General features: G+C 44.5%; 2 protein-coding genes across 3 annotated transcripts; one reads left to right on the forward strand and one right to left on the reverse strand.

Annotated features, from left to right (window-relative positions):
• The first annotated feature begins 315 nt into the window (after positions 1-315).
• ASB6 (ankyrin repeat and SOCS box containing 6) lies at positions 316-8,050 on the forward strand. Its single transcript, XM_089535142.1, has 7 exons — positions 316-364; positions 468-654; positions 972-1,153; positions 2,561-2,667; positions 4,260-4,368; positions 4,977-5,063; positions 6,560-8,050. Exons 2-7 carry the CDS (start codon positions 512-514, stop codon positions 7,222-7,224), a joined length of 1,293 nt encoding a protein of 430 aa, XP_089391268.1. The 5' UTR covers positions 316-364; positions 468-511; the 3' UTR covers positions 7,225-8,050.
• A 1,516-nt stretch (positions 8,051-9,566) lies between these two features.
• Positions 9,567-15,052, reverse strand: NTMT1 (N-terminal Xaa-Pro-Lys N-methyltransferase 1). 2 transcript variants are annotated; one of them, XM_089535144.1, is made up of 4 exons: positions 14,913-15,052; positions 13,173-13,370; positions 11,749-12,001; positions 9,567-10,460 (listed from the first exon to the last, which is right to left on the reverse strand). In XM_089535144.1, the coding sequence occupies exons 2-4, from the start codon at positions 13,332-13,334 to the stop codon at positions 10,204-10,206; spliced, it is 672 nt and encodes a 223-aa protein (XP_089391270.1). In that variant the 5' UTR covers positions 13,335-13,370; positions 14,913-15,052; the 3' UTR covers positions 9,567-10,203. The 2 variants fall into 2 exon arrangements, with proteins under 2 accessions (XP_089391270.1, XP_089391269.1); XM_089535143.1 differs by having other exon boundaries at positions 13,173-13,374.
• Positions 15,053-15,512: the final 460 nt, after the last annotated feature.

A 15,512-nucleotide genomic window follows, 5' to 3' on the forward strand; every position in this document is an offset into this window, starting at 1 on the left:
ATGATGGAAATTACAGTGGGCCCTTGGTATCCTCTGGGGTTTGGTTCCAGGATCAACTGTGGATACCAGTATCTGTGGATGCTCAAATCCCATTAAATACAGCGTCATAGTAAAATGATGTCTCTTATATAAAATGGTAAAATCAAGGTTTGCTTTTGAGGACTTATATATTTTTAAAAAATATTTTCAAACTGTGGATGTTTGAATCTGTGGATGCAGAGGGCCAACTGGGTCATTGGATTTCTGATATCTAATGCAGGAGGCAGGCAGGTTCATCTGTCAGAAGTGCTTTGACTGTCTTCCTGCATGGCAGAGGATTGGAGAGGATGGCCGTTGGGGGTCTCCTCCAACTCTTTGATTCTAGGTTAATAACCTGTGCTATGCCCTCTGGGAGGAAGTGTATTACAAAACCTAAATGTGATCCACTGAAAAGAGATATATATAAATGTATACATGTAATTTTTTAGGTAGACAACTTGCATCTGGCTGCAAGATCAGAGTTTACACATGGATGATCTGTAACAAGGAGGAATCAAGGACCATGCCCTTTCTCCACGGCTTCCGCAGGATCATCTTTGAATACCAGCCCTTGGTAGATGAGATTTTGGGATGCTTGGGTTTACAGGACCCTGAACGGCAGGAAACCCTGGAGAGGTAATAAGCTTTTGTTGTGGTTACCTACCTTTACCTTTACCTATGAGAAACTTCCATGATGTAGGGCTGCCAGACCAAAAGCTGGATATCGTTCCCATGCCTTTAATGAGTGGGTATGGGCCTTCGGGTCATCTGTCAACCTATGGCAACCACATTAATTTTATTGGGTTTTCTTAGGCAAGGAATATCAGAGATGGTTTTGCCCCAGTTAGCTGCAGGTCTTTGGACCTACTGACATTTCTGAACACCCCGCTACAGAAGCCACTGTTAAGTTTTGAATGCCTCTTCTTCTTTCTTCTTCCTCTTTCAATGCAAAGTCCCAGCTTTGTGGCTGAAGATGAGAGCAAACTTCCAGTCCTTGCCGAGCTCCTGGAAAGGAAAGCCCATTCGTCCTTTTACCAGGAAGGTGTGAGCTGTGCTTTACTGAAAGTGGCGGAGTTGGGCTTGCTGCGTGTGGCTGAAACCCTCCTCTGCAATGGGGCAGACATCGTCTTTGAAGGTGGGGATCCCATTCGCTTCATGGTGCCATCTTTTAGGAAGTGGGGAAGGAGGGCTATTTTTAAGTCAAAGCTGCAAATATTGCGGGCCAACTGCTATGTTGTTATTATTCTCCTCCCCCCCATGATATTTATTAGGTTTGTTACATCAAATAAGTTAAACTATTACAACTTTTTACACATTGTCTACTAACAAATCCACAACATACATAACATATATAGATATAGGCAAATACACTTAGCATACGTTCGCTATAACCTTACCTACTCTGACACTTGCTTACTCCTAATCTAATTTCCCAAACTGCAACACAAAACACTGATTAACACAAACCATAAGTACACTTCCTTTCTTATAAATCTTGGTTATCTCCTTTTATATTCTTGCCTATCCCTTCTACAGTTTTTGAAGAAAGGGCCATGATAGGGTCACCATAGGTCAGAAATGGCTTGAAGGGATGTAAGAACAATACCAGCAATGGTACAGGAGCCCTCTAGTTTTAAGGTTGGCAACCCTATGGGAGGTTTTTGCACTAGTGCTGTTCCTGTCCTACTTTGGTGTCATAGCTCTATGACATCATAGCCCTGTGAAGTTATGGAAAGATGCTTCCCTTCATAAGCTTGTTTCCATAGCAACATGGCTCCTAGGCAAGGATGGCTTGTTGGGTACCACAAGACCCTTTGACTTTGGAGAGGTTATGGGGAGGAAGAAGGGGATGGGATGCTTCCTGTCATGCTGTGGGTCTTACTGTGATCCTAATGTATATAGTGGTAAGGGTCTTTCTCACTCTCTATGTCGACAACAGCCCTGAAGTGTAGGCCATCCAAAGGTTCAGTATCATGTTGTGTTTAAACCTTGCTGGAACTGGAGGGGCACAGCGAAGTCATAAAGCATCACATCGGCATCAGATAAGTCTGGTGAACCATGTGGCATCATGGTTTGAGCATTGGACTTTTAAGGCTCTGGAGACCAGGGTTCAATTCCCAGCTCAGTCATGAAAACCCACTGGGTAACCTAGAGCAAGTCACACTCTCTCAGCCTCAGAAGATGGCAGTGGAAATGGCAAATTCCCTCTGAACACATCTCACCAAGAAAACCCTGTGATAGATTTGCCTTAAGGTCGCCATAACTCAGAAATGACTTGAAGGCAACAACAACAAATCATTCATCATTTTAAAATAATCAGTTTAAAAATTCAGGATATATTTTTTTAAAAGTCACTTGGTTCAAACCAGCCAACCCTGATTTTTAACAGGGCACACACTTTGGTCAGTGGTTGATTTAAAAAGTACAAAAATATTAATGATATCAATATATGAATACATATATTAATGAAATGTATACTTTTTACTTGCTGCATTGCTTCTCTGATGTGAGTTTCCTCCCCTCCTTTTCTATTTTAAAACAGATCCAGTCACCTATTACACAGCTCTTCACATTGCGGTCCTTCGTAACCAGCCAGACATGGTGGAACTCTTGGTCCAACATGGTGCGGACATTAATCGAAGGGACAGGGTGAGTAGTGGATGGAATTGTAAGCATCAATGGGAAGGAGACTAGCAACAACAGATTGTAACCCACTGAGAGAGTGCTGAGTTCACTGATCAGCAGTATAGAAATGTAAATACTATTACTGTTGTTATAACATCAACAAGTAAGAGCTGAACCCACATCTCTTCCCCAACACTTCTGGTTTGTAAGGTGAGAGCTTTGTCGGGTATGAATGTGTCTTCAGGTCACAGAATCATAGAGTTGGAAGAGACCCCAAAGCTCATCCAGTCCATTTCCATTCTGGTGTAGGAACTATTATCCCTTTTCTTCCCATGTGATTTCTGCCTCTGGTCCCAAGATTTTTGTTAAAGGAACATCTTGGTTTATCTGAAGTACATCTGTTCTTGTCTGTTCAGAGATTGGAGAATCACAGAGTTGGAAGAGACCCCAGAGGTCATCCAGTCCAATGCTCTGCTATGCAGGAATACATAATCCTTTTGAAAACCTTCAAAAGGAGACTCTACCACACTCCAAGGCAGCATCTTCCACTGTTGAACAGCTCTTACTGTCAGGACATTCTTCCAAATGTTGCAGTGGAATCGCTTTACCGATAGTTTGAATCCACTGCTGCAAGTCCAAGCTTGCTCAATATGCCATCTTTTCAAATACTTAAACATGGCTATCATGTGACTCCTTAACTTTCTCTTTTCCAGGCTAGGCATACCCAGCTCTCTAAATTGCTCCTTATCATGCATGGTTTCCAATGGTCAGGAGCAGGAATCACATGGACTTGGGTTGCCTGATCTCAGGGCCTGGGCCTGAGTTTCCCCCTTGCATGGGTCATCTCCAAAGAAAGGAGAGTACAAATTCTCTCATTTTGGTGAGCTCACCTCCAGTCAAGTGGAAAGGTCTGTGTGCAGATCTCCAGCTCAGCTCAGACACCAGCAGATTGCTTCAATTTATAAGGCTCTACTGATTTACTGCAGCAGCTTCCAAACACTCCCAGTCTCTCTATATATATTTAGTTAGCTTTCTCCTTCTGTTGTAGTGGTAGTGGTATTGAAAAGAGTCCTGGAAAGCACGTTGAAAAGCAGACAACAGTGAGGAGTCAAGCTCCACATGCTCTTGAGATGCTCAACTGTTACTGAATAAAGAGTTGACCATCTCAGAGCACATGGAGCTTGTCTCCTCTCTGTTTTCTGCTTAGTTGTTGTGTGCCAGGACTCACTCTCCACCCTGCTCCGCTTCCACTTCTGGCTAGAAACAAGTAGGATAGATAAAATATTCCTTATCCCACCTCCCCAAGTTGGTGAGAAAGAATAACCCCCCAAATTTCACCAAGTTTTCCCTTATGCTCTATGGATGAAATGCCTTAGGAGAGGCATTTCATCTTTTCAAAACAGAAATTGGGGTAGAGAGGACTGTACAAAAGCTGGAAACTAAAATGTGGTTCTCTAAGGAAGTCCAGAAGTTAAGTGGGCCAAATTCAGCTCTTGGGCCTGAGGCTCCAAACCCCTGGATCAAATGATTGTTTTGAGCATCTCACCATCTTGCTAACCATAATTTGAAATAAACACACAGGGTTTAAAAGGACCTCTTTCTTCTGTTGTCTTTAGATCCACGAAAGCAGTCCCTTGGACCTTGCCAGTGAAGAACCTGAACGCCTTCCCTGCCTGCAGCGTCTTTTAGATCTGGGAGCTGACATCAATGCTGCCGATAAACATGGTCAGTGCTACCCCATCCACTTGGCTTATTTTATAAACCATGATGGTACATCTTAACGCTTGCACATTTTATTACACCGGCCTGCTATGAAAAAGCCTCACCAAGTGATAAGAGGTCTGTTCTGCTAGACATCAAGGTACTACAGGATGATGTTCCAGCCCCCTCCTGTCTGTGACCTGCAGTGCAGTGATCAGAATCAGGAGCCCTGTTGCAACTCTAAATTGAACCACAGTTCGATTGTGGAAGGATGCATGAAAGATCATCCTGCAGAACCCTGATCACCATCAGAACTGACCTCCATTGCTCAGTGTAGCTATTAGCTGTGAAGGTATAATTCAAAGATATAGCCGTGTTGGTCTGTAGAATTAATATGTACAGCGATCTTGTGGCACCTTTGAGACTAACCAAAAGACATTGGCAGCACAAGCTTTCATAGACTTAAGTCTGCTTCCTCAGATGCATTTGGTGAAGGTGTGTGAGAGAGGGTGAAAATGAGAACAGAGTAAGTGACCCATCCCAATAAGTAAAGACTTACAATGGATATGGTTGCCCTGATTTGAATTCATTTTTTTTGTTCCTCTTTCTTCTCTTTTTAAAAACTCTCCCAGGAAAGACTGCTTTGCTTCATGCCCTAGCCAGCAGCGACGGGGTTCAGATTCACACTACGGAGAACATTCGTCTCTTGCTGGAAGGAGGTGAGCTCTTACTAATTTAAAACTTGACACAGCTTTACCCCATCAGATAGCCCTGGCTGTAACCTAACTCATTTGGCATGGGATTGTAAGGACCGGATGCCTTTCTGAATCTCTTTGTAAAGCTATTGGTGAGACAGTTTTGGGAGAGAGGAGAAAAAGAATCTCAGCCCTGGGGTCAAATTGAATTAATGTCATGCTGGAAGAAGTTTTCCACCCTTGTTGTAAGATAATGTTTTATGGTATTGTTAAAAAGTAAACACAAAGGTTGGGTGCCTCTCTCTTTCTCTCTTTGCTTGGCCTCAGAGGGGCAGAAGAGCAGCCAGACACAGTTCTGTTGTGCCTTGGCATCGTGGCTGGTAGCATGTAGCCATCCCAACTGCCACTACTGTGGCCTTTGAAGGAGAGAAGAGCAGCCAACATTTGCTTAATCCTTTTCTGTACTGCCATCCCTTTTTCCTTATGTGACATGTCATACTGTATTTAGATTCGTAATCAGGAGGGCAGGGAACTGTCACATGGATGATTTGTAAGCTGCCCTGGGAAACTTTTTGACTGAAGGGCAGGTTATAAAATCAATCAATCAGCCCTTTCTTCCTCTGATGTATACTCTCAATTTGAAGATGACACTAAACTAGGAATGGTAGCTTGTATACCCCAAAGGACAGAATCAGAATTCAAAACGACCTTAACAAGTTAGGAAGTTGGACCAAAACTAGCAAAATGAATTTCAACAGGGAGAAATGCCGGGTACTACACTTGTGCAGAAAAAAAAATGAAAGGCTCAGATATAGTATGGGAACACCTGGATCGACAACAGTACATGTGAAAGGGATCTGAGAAACTTAGTAGATCACAAGTTGAACATGCATCAGTGGTGTGATGCAGCAGGTAAAAGAGCCAATATGATCCTAGGCTGTGTTAACAAGACTGTAGTATCTAGATCAAGGGAAGTAATAATCCCACTCTATTCTGCTTTGGTCAGACCTCATCTGGAATCCAGTGTCCAGTTTTGGTCACCACAATTTAAAAAGGATGTTAACAAGCTGGAGTGTGTCCAGAGGAGGGTGACCAAAATGATGAAAGGTCTGGAAAACATGTCCTATGAGAAGAGGCTTAGGGAGCTGGGGATGTTTAGCCTGGAGAAGAGAAGGTTAAGAGTTGGCATGATAGCCATGTTTAAATATTGGAAGGGGTGCCATATTGAGGATGGCACAAGCTTGTTTTGTTCTGCTCCAGAGACTAGGATTCAGAGCAATGTACAAGAAAAGACATTCCACCTAAACATTAGGATGAACTTGCTGGTTGAAAGAGCTCTTTGGCAATGGAATAGTTGGCCTCGGAAGATCTCTTGTGAAGATTTTTAAACAGAGGCTAGATGGCCATATTTCACAAGTGCTTTGATGTCATTCTGCATGGCAGAATGGGGTTGAACATGATGGCCGTTAGTGATGTGTTGGATTCAGTCCTATTGTTTTGTTTGTATTCCTCCTTTGCAGGAGCAGACGTCAGAGCCACTACTCAAGATGGCGACACTGTCTTCACCTCCATCATCTTCCTGCTTGGCGAGACGGTGGGAGGGGACCCAGAAGAGGTCAAAATGATCAACCGCTTCTGTTTGCAGGCCACTCAGTTGCTGATGGCCCATGGGGCCAACCCCAGTGAATGCCCCTCCTACGAATCCCTCACCCACATCTGCCTGAAGAGCTTCCGCCTCCACTTCCCACTCTTGTGCTTTCTCCTCCAGTCAGGAGCATCTTACAACTGCTCCCTCCATGGCCCCTCGTGCTGGTCAGGTTTCGACATCATCTTTGAGCAGCTCCTCTCCCACCTCAGCAAGTCTGAAGACGACAGCTTCTCCATCGACCTCCTCCAGAAGGCTGAGACGGTGGTGGACCTCATGGTGGCCAGCGCCCAAGTTGTGAAGCTCCCGAGCAACTTTGAGATCAACCTGAGTGGCTGCCGTTTCCACAAAGATAGGATCCAGACACTTTTCAATCACCTCAAACAACTGGACCGTTCTCCAGGCTCCTTGAAACACCTCTGCCGAGTCTACCTCCGACAGCATCTCAGGCCCTGGCCGGTCGATGTGAAAGTCAAAGCTCTCCCTCTGCCTGACAGGTTAAAAAAGTACCTCCTCGTGGACCAGAATGGTACCATGTAATACTGTGGAGGCAGGATGGGGGTTATTGACCAAGGATGTTTGCCATACCTAGGCTTGAGCACCAAGCGACTTGAAGGTCTGCTGGGTCTTTTGAGGGCATCATCTTGTGCACCAGCTAATTTGTACATCTTGCAATTTGGGAGGACTTTACAATCACATATTATCGCTTGGACCTTCTCTCTTCACAAACAGGCCTTTGGCCCTTTACAGGAGCAAGGCCAACCTCTGGTGATTCTAGCTCTGCAACTTGTATTATTCACTGGAAGTGAAATTGGTGGCAGGGAGGTGCAGGGGACGGTGGAACTATATCCGGATCAAAAGAAGAATTTGGACTAGAAAAAACACCCATTGGGAAAAAATCTTCCTAGCTCCATCTGAGCTTCCAGTATTGGGGTCAGGGGGAACTAGCAGTTTCCCATAGCCATTAAAATTAAGAATCAGCACCCATTATGTCATTTGTATATTTTTTAAAGAATACCCAAGCAGCAGGAAAGCAGTGCTCACACTTTCTTAACATGCTGTGCCAATTGAAGTGCTTGCAACTACAATGTTTGTTTCTATGGGACATCAATTGCCTTGTTTCCAGAGCCTGTGCTCATCTTTTTTCTGTTTTTATTTTTAAAGATGTTTCTAGTCCTTGTGATACAGAAATGCTTGGGAAAATGTGTGGGAAGGACAAAGGAATCTAACAGATACTTCTAGATTGGATTGTCACCCTTTCCAAGTGGCAACGCACTTTCGAGCTTTCTTTTGCCTCTGCTTCTTGGCACATGTCTTGAAATCACAATGTGAATAAATTATACATGATCACTTATGCTAGGAGACATTCTTCCCAAGGCTACTAACAGCTTCTGGTGAAAGTAGGAAAAATGCTGGTGGGGAAAGGGTTAGTTTATATTTTACTTGTCATGTAATCCTTGTCTGGCACCCTGTTGGGAATTTACCATTTTGTAAACCACAGTTCAGGGCCTACTAAATACCCTGAAGGCACCAGATCCTGTCTGATCATAGAAGCTAAGTAGGATCAGGACTGGTTTATACTTGGATGGGAGACCACCAATGAAAACTATGTGCTGTAGGTTATATTTCAGAGGGAGGAACTAGCAAAACCACCTGTAAGTCTTCCTTACTTAAAAAAACCCCTATGAAAATCATGAGGTTGCCATCAGGCAGTAGGTAACTTGGAGACACATGCATATCAACCACAGCTCAAGAAGGATATGGACACACAGATGTGTCCAGAGCAGGGTGGTCAAGACGATAGAAGGTGTAGAAAGCAAGCCCACTGGGGAATGGCTGAAGGAGCCACATATATTCAGCTTAGGGAAGAGAAGACAGATGAAATGATAGCCATCTTTAAATATCTGGAGGGTTCTCTTGTAGAAGGTAAAGCGGGCTTATTTTCTGCTGCTTGAAACTAGAATGGGAACCAGTGCATTGAGATTACAAAAAAAGCAATGCCACCTAAATATTAGGAAGAACTAAAAGCTGTTTGAGAGTGGAATGGACTGCCTTGGAAGATAGAGGGCTCTCCTTTGGAGGTCTTTAAAGAGAGGTTGGATGGGTATCTTTGAAGAGTGCCTAAGTTGTGGATTCTTGCATGGCAGGGGGTCGAACCAGATGGCCCTTTGGGTTCCTTCCAGCTCTAAGATTCACTCTGTGACTCAGAAAGAATTCTTTCTTAGTACAACCCAGAGATGCCAGGGATTGAACCGGGTGTAATGCAAAGGCAAAGAATCATCCCTGAAACTCTGCAGCTGCCTACTACAGAAACGGACTGTAGTTTAGTATTGTGAACTCTTGACAGGCGACCGTGGGTCTGCAGAGCTGCAGGCAAGATTCTTTGCTAGTCCTCCCAGTATTTCCTTCCTGGTCATCTTCCACCCAAGTCCTCACCAGAATCGACCCTCCTTGGTTTCCAAAACTGGATGGCATCTAATGGCTCTAGAGTGGTACAATGTATACAAGTTGAGTCTCTTTAATTCTACTTGTCATGAGATAGTGACACCTTGACTTGATGGTTCATTGTACACAAACTTTTTTCATGCACAAAGTTTATTATGTTGTGTATACACCTTATACACATAGCCTGAAGGATATTTTATACAGTCTGACCTCTTTATCCATGGATTCAACCATCCACAGCTTGAAAATATTAAATATTCCAAAAAGCAAACCTTGATTTTTGCCGTTTTATATAAAGTACACCATTTTACTATGTCACTGTATATAAACATCCATAGATTTTGGTATCCACAGGTGGTCTTGGAACCAAACCCTAGCAGATGCCAAAAGTCCACTGCACACATATTTTTAATTTTTTAAAAATAATTTTGTCCATGGAACAAAATGTTGTACATCAAATCATCAGAAAGCAACAGTGTCACTATCTCAGCCACCAATGTAGACAATTTTTGATTTTTAGATTGGATTTCAGAATTCTGGATAATGCAAACTCAACCTGTATTCCAAAATCCAAAATACTTCTGGACCCAAGCATTGCAAATAAGGGACTCGACCTGTATCCACTGCACCGCAGAGGTACGTCATACACAGTGGTGCACCTTTGCCAATGTCCTGATAAACACAATTCACTAACCAGGTTGTACTGTGCTTCTGCAATGTAGCTAAGCATTTATGAAGTTACACAATGCAGAACATAAAGACTCTGGACTATGATGACAGTAACAAACATAACAATACTCTGCAACCCCAGAAGTGTATTTGGCAAACATTCTTGCATTAAAAGGGGGAAAAAACCCAGCAGCAACTTAAGACAAGACAAGATTCAACTTTACTTCCCCCTTCCAAAGCTAATCTCCACGAAAACTGTTCAAGTTGCACCCGCCCAGATTTTCGGACCGTCTCCCGGGGTCATTTGTCTCAGACCCCCAGGTCACTCCAGAGGCTCTTGGGAATTCCTGGATCAGGACCCGGTTCTCCTTTGGGACACGCGATCTCTAGGGCGGGAAGGGCGGTTCATCTCATGGCTAAGGTGTAGACGTGGTAGATCTCATCGGGGAAGTTCTCTTGTTTCTCCTGGGCCAGGAGGCTGAGCCCTGCCCGGCGAATGATCTTGCAGACAACGTCTAAGTCCCGACAGACGCTGCTGTCCACGTCATCCATAATAACTCCTTCCTGTGCCATATTGTCTTTAATGACAATGATGCCGTTGGGTTGGAGCCCAAGCCGACACCTTTTGAGGAAGCTGGAGAGGTGGTCATCTGTCAGGTGTCCTGTTGGGATGAAAAAGGAATGCCTATGAGGGCCCTACTGAGTTAGCTCAAAGAGAAGCAGCGAGTTGCAACAAATCAAGCTTTTAGACTCAGGATGGGACGATCTGGATTCAAATCCTGACTCATCCACAAAGGTGTAAGGGTGACCTTGTGCTGACTTCTCTTTCCAATTAGCAATGCACGCTGGTAAGGCCTGATACACATCAAGCATTCGTGTCAGTGCCCTGATACACATCTTTCCAATTCACACCCTTTACAGTCCTCTAAGAGGGTTTCATAGTCGTATGAGTGTTGAACTATGACTCTGAACATCAGGGTTTGATTCCCAGATCAGCCATCAAACCCACTGTGGGATCTTGGGCAAGTAACACTCTCTCAGCCTCAGGGGAAGGGCATGGCAAACCCCATCTGACCAAAGACCAAATCTTGCCAAGAAAACCCCATGATAGATTTACCTTAAGGTCGCCATAAGTGGGAAACAATTTGAAGGCACACAACATGAAGGGTTTTTTGGGAAATAAGAGTGCTTGGCATCTCTGTTAACTGTTGTAAGTTGCCAGGAGTGCTGGAGTGGTCAAAAAGGCAAGATTTAATAAGAACAATAAGAAGAGAGAATAAGACCCCTGCATCAGAGGCTATAATGCACAACTTTATAATGGCAGAGCTACGTTGCTGATACAATACGTAACCGTACTAGTGAACTGAGATGAAACACAACAAGGAATGGGGCAAGATGACCCATCGCACAACAGGGGCATCTCAAAGCATGACATACCCCAATACACGATAGACCCCGTCCTGCATTGTTGTACATCGGGATGTCACACATCTGGGTCAATGGCTGGGTTCATTTGGTCACTATTCCTGGATGCACAGTACTATAAAGTTTTGCAATTCACCTTTGTTTGTTGTCATTGTTGCATGACTTTGTCATTTCCGACTTATGGGAACCCTAAAATGAACCTATTAGATATTTGTTTGGGAGGGGTTTGCCTTTGCCTTTTTCTGAGGTTGGGAGAACAGGACTTGCCCAAGGCCACACACTGGTTTTCCAAAGCTGAATGGGGGATTCAAACTTGGTCAGATTTGTAATCCAGTACTCAAACCACTACACAATATGGCTCTCGACCTTTTGTGTCAAATACATAATCATTTATAGCAAAGTCATAGTCCAACATTCAAACACTACACCATGCTGTTCTCATTTCATCTTTATGTGATCATAAGTCAGTTTTCAATAACCCAATGCCAAAGATAATGAGAATAATAACAAGGGGAAGATGCTCACCTATCACCCACTGGATCCATATGACGTCGTAGGCACTGGGCTCAGGACTGAAGTCCTGCAAGCCGCAACAGAAATAGTTCCTGACCCGCCTCCCCTCCTCGCCAAGATAGCTCCGAGCCTTGTTTAGGAAGTCCTCTGTCACATCGACCATGTCCACTGTTTTGAAAAGGGGAAGGAGGAGTCGCTTGGTGATGCGGCCAATGCCGGCCCCACAGTCCAAGGCACAGGCCGTTCCAGTCCTGTTAGGCCCATCCTGAAAAGTTCAGAGGAGGTCAGAACCTTGCAAAATCCACTGCACCTGGTTATAAAGCATTTCCTGTCTCTGCTAGGTGGCATCACTCTACAGCTAAGGACTATATCCGACCACTACTTTAATCAACTAATACCCCCACCTTTTTCCCAGGATGAGACCAAATCCAGGTCTCTTCATGATTTCATTTGGTACCAAAACCTGCCACATCATATCACTGCTGTAAGGCAAGCGTTACTAGTGGGAAATGGATGCAGCAGGTAATCTGCAGCAGAGGAAAACATCACGGGCCTTTAGCCTCAGTGGTTTTCAGTCTTTCCTGAATTCTCTCACAGCAAGTTCCCTAAACAACCAATTCTTTTTTGCTGGGACTCTGAACCTGTAATAAAGAATTATTGTTTGTCAATGCTTCCTTTATGGATGTTTTTAATTGCATTGTTCTTTTAAACTGTGAGTTCCAGTTTGGGGAGAAAAGTGGGATATAAATAAATACTGTCGGCCCTCCACATTTATGGCTTTGACCTTTGTGGATTTGATTATTCCCAGATTTGATTAATATGGTTTCTCTAGGAATTGCTAGGTCCTCCACTGGAATGCCTGATGGAAGTTGACCACAGAGTCACGTTGGAAGACCTAGAGATTTCTAGGTCTTCTAGTGAAGATTTCTCCTACAGCACGATTCTATGGTCAACCTCAAGCAGATGTTGACCCACAGAGTTGTGCTGGAGAACACAGAGATTCCTAGAGAGGTGTTCTCCTAAAGCAATGATTCCCAAACTTTGGTTCTCTTGATGTTTTGGACTTCAACTCCCAGAATTCCAGACAACTGGTCAAGCTGGCTTTCTGGGAGTTGAAGTCTGAAACATCTGGAGGATCAAAGTTTGGGAATCACTGCACTAGATAAAAATAATAGTGTTTTTTAAATGTGTTTTTTCACTTCCACAGGGGTCCTGTGCCCCTAATCCCAGCAAATGTGGAGGGCCCATTGTAGTAGAACAACAACAACAACAACATTATATAAATAGTCCCCAAAGCCCATGCTGAGTCTAGGGACCGAAGGCCATACAAAGCAGTATGGGCTTGGTTGTCCACTATAAGCGAAAAAAGGATGGATCCCACTAGACTTCTGTTAGAAGAAAATTATCACAACCCAATAAGGCACTGTCCACCTTACCCGCAAAAAACGGAGCAAAAACTTGCGAGAGCTGTTGATATCGATGCTGGAGATATGTCCGTAGCCACCCAGCATGCCATCCACCGTGGGCGGTATGTCCTTCCAATATTTTTCCGCCTTGGAGTAGAATTCCAGCTCATCTTCCACCACATCGCTGGCCATTGTGGTGATTCCCTCTTGGGCCAAGAGGAGCGGTTACTTCCTTTCAACAAAGAAGGATATAAACATAAAAATGAAAAGAAACCATTTTTAAATTTTCTACAAATTAGTTTCGTGGCTATATTAGACTCCCAAAATTTAGATCAACGTTTCAACCACTGTCTCCATAACACACGCACTGAACATACGGAAGGAAAAGAGCTGGAAAAGTTACTTTTTAAAAGTAATTTTGTCCCCCAGACTGTGGAATGATGTACCAGAAAGAGATACAACAGCTGAAAACGGTGACTGCATTTAAAACAGCATTTAAAACATCTCTCTTCTGGCAGGCCTAGCTAGTTAATTTTAAATCATGACTTTTTAATTCGTGCATGAACTCTTCTGAGTGTATTTTAATGGTCTTACAGTATTGTATTTTAATTGTGGGTTTGTGTGTTTTCAATTGTGGTTTGTATTTTCACAAGCTGTACCTTGCCTTGAGGAGAGGTGGGAAAGGAATAAAAAATTATTATTACTATTATTATGATGATGACATGAGAAGTGATGGGTGGCTGAGATAGTGACGCCTTTGCTTCCTGATAGTTCAGTGTACGCAACCTTTGTTTCATAAACAAAATTATTTAAAACACTGTACATAAAATTACCTTCGGGCGACGTGCATAAGATGTATATGAAACATGCAACCTATTTTGTGTTTAGAATTGGGTCCCATCTTCAAGATATCTCCCTAGGTACATATACGCAAATACAATTATTCCAACATCCTAAAAAATCCCAAACCCGAAACACTTCTAGTCCCAAGCATTTTGGATAAGGGCGACTCAACCTGTAGTAGAATCATTTAATATAATCTATTTAAAAATTGGTTCTGCCTCGACCTTCACTGTTTTGGGTCAAAAACTACTAGTTTACCCCTTTCTTTACATTTTCAGCCATCAGCACAGCTGACAGTGGGTCTCCAGAAGCAGAAAGCTACTCCCTGCAATGACTGCATTCCCCATTCCTGCACTGAAGGGTTTTGTTTCTAAAGACAGCAGCAGGCCACATTCTAACCCCCCCCAAAGAAATGTGTGTGACTGGGGCAGGAGCATGCCAAAAGCTAAATATATACGTTGCTTCCAAGGGGACATGTGGCTCCCTGTTCCCCAAACATGGAAATAAGGCACAGAGTGACCGAATGGTTCCTGGTTTGACACATGCCAAGCAGCAAGGCATCTAGCCCTGATGGTTTTGAGTGAGTGGCTGCACTGCAGGCATTTAACCACTGCGCCACCAGGGCTCCTATGTTCCTGTAGGTGCATCTGTGTGTGTCTGTCTGTGTGTGTATATATATGACTTGTATCCCTATGGGGGTGTATGTGGGGGGGTGTAAATAAAAGGGATCCCAATGGAGGGGGAGCAAGAGAGTCTCTCCAGTGGAGGCTCTTTTCCCTCCCCATCTCTCCACGTGGGAGGAAGAGGAGGAGGAGGAGGAGGAGGCTGGCTGGCTTTCTCTCCTCCTCCTCCTCCTTCTCTTCCTTCCCTCTCCCTGGATGCCAAGTGGAGTGACTCTGATTGCCCCTCCTGGCTGTGGCAACTCACCCTAGTTCTGGAGCCTGGAGTAAAGCTGCTGGGGCTGCAGGGCAGGGGGCAGGAGAGGCTGGGCCAGAGGGTCCCCCTGGGCTCTCCAAAGGAGGCAGCAGCCGGTGCGTAAAAGGGACCAGGGCGCACACCAGCCACCTCCTCCTGCTCCGCCTCCTGCTGCTCTTTGGCCTCCGCGGATTGGGCCTCCCAGTCCCCGCCCCTCGGTGCGTAAGACCCGCCCAGAGAGGAGGAGCCAAGAGCAGGAGGAGGAGCTGGGCTTTGCCAGCCTCCAGACTGAGCCAAGAAGGGAGCCAGCCTTTTGTGCCTTTTTACGCACAGCCTCTTTGGAGACACCGTTTGGACACTGCTTGGACTGCCCTGGCTCCATGCTTTAGGAACCTGGGAGGCCTCGTTTGGCAATCCCTCCTCTGCCAAACTTTGGAGTGGGCTCCCCCCAACGCTACAACTCCCAGCCTGCAATCTGGCATGATGGATTGCAAGAGCCTTTGAAGCCCAAAGGAAGGATGTACATGGCTCTATGCTTTGGGAACCTGGGATGTCTAGTTTGGAAAGGCCCTGAGCCCCCTCTCCCCAGGACTTGCCAGACTTTGGAATGGA

The sequence above is a fragment of the Sceloporus occidentalis genome, unplaced genomic scaffold (genome assembly GCF_023333645.1).
Source record: "Sceloporus occidentalis isolate IW3139 unplaced genomic scaffold, rSceOcc1.0.p SCAF_8, whole genome shotgun sequence".
NCBI classification, from domain to species: domain Eukaryota; kingdom Metazoa; phylum Chordata; class Lepidosauria; order Squamata; family Phrynosomatidae; genus Sceloporus; species Sceloporus occidentalis.

Bases quoted from the DNA above. Each gene is read 5' to 3' on its own strand.
- NTMT1 (XM_089535144.1), bottom strand. From the start codon at position 13,334: ATGGCCAGCGATGTGGTGGAAGATGAGCTGGAATTCTACTCCAAGGCG. The intron at 12,002-13,172 runs GTAAGGTGGACA...TGAACTTTTCAG, and splicing joins TTTTGCTCCGTTTTTTGCGG to GATGGGCCTAACAGGACTGG. The intron at 10,461-11,748 runs GTGAGCATCTTC...TCATCCCAACAG, and splicing joins ATGGATCCAGTGGGTGATAG to GACACCTGACAGATGACCAC.
- ASB6 (XM_089535142.1), top strand. From the start codon at position 512: ATGATCTGTAACAAGGAGGAATCAAGGACCATGCCCTTTCTCCACGGC. The intron at 2,668-4,259 runs GTGAGTAGTGGA...TGTTGTCTTTAG, and splicing joins ACATTAATCGAAGGGACAGG to ATCCACGAAAGCAGTCCCTT. The intron at 5,064-6,559 runs GTGAGCTCTTAC...CCTCCTTTGCAG, and splicing joins TCGTCTCTTGCTGGAAGGAG to GAGCAGACGTCAGAGCCACT.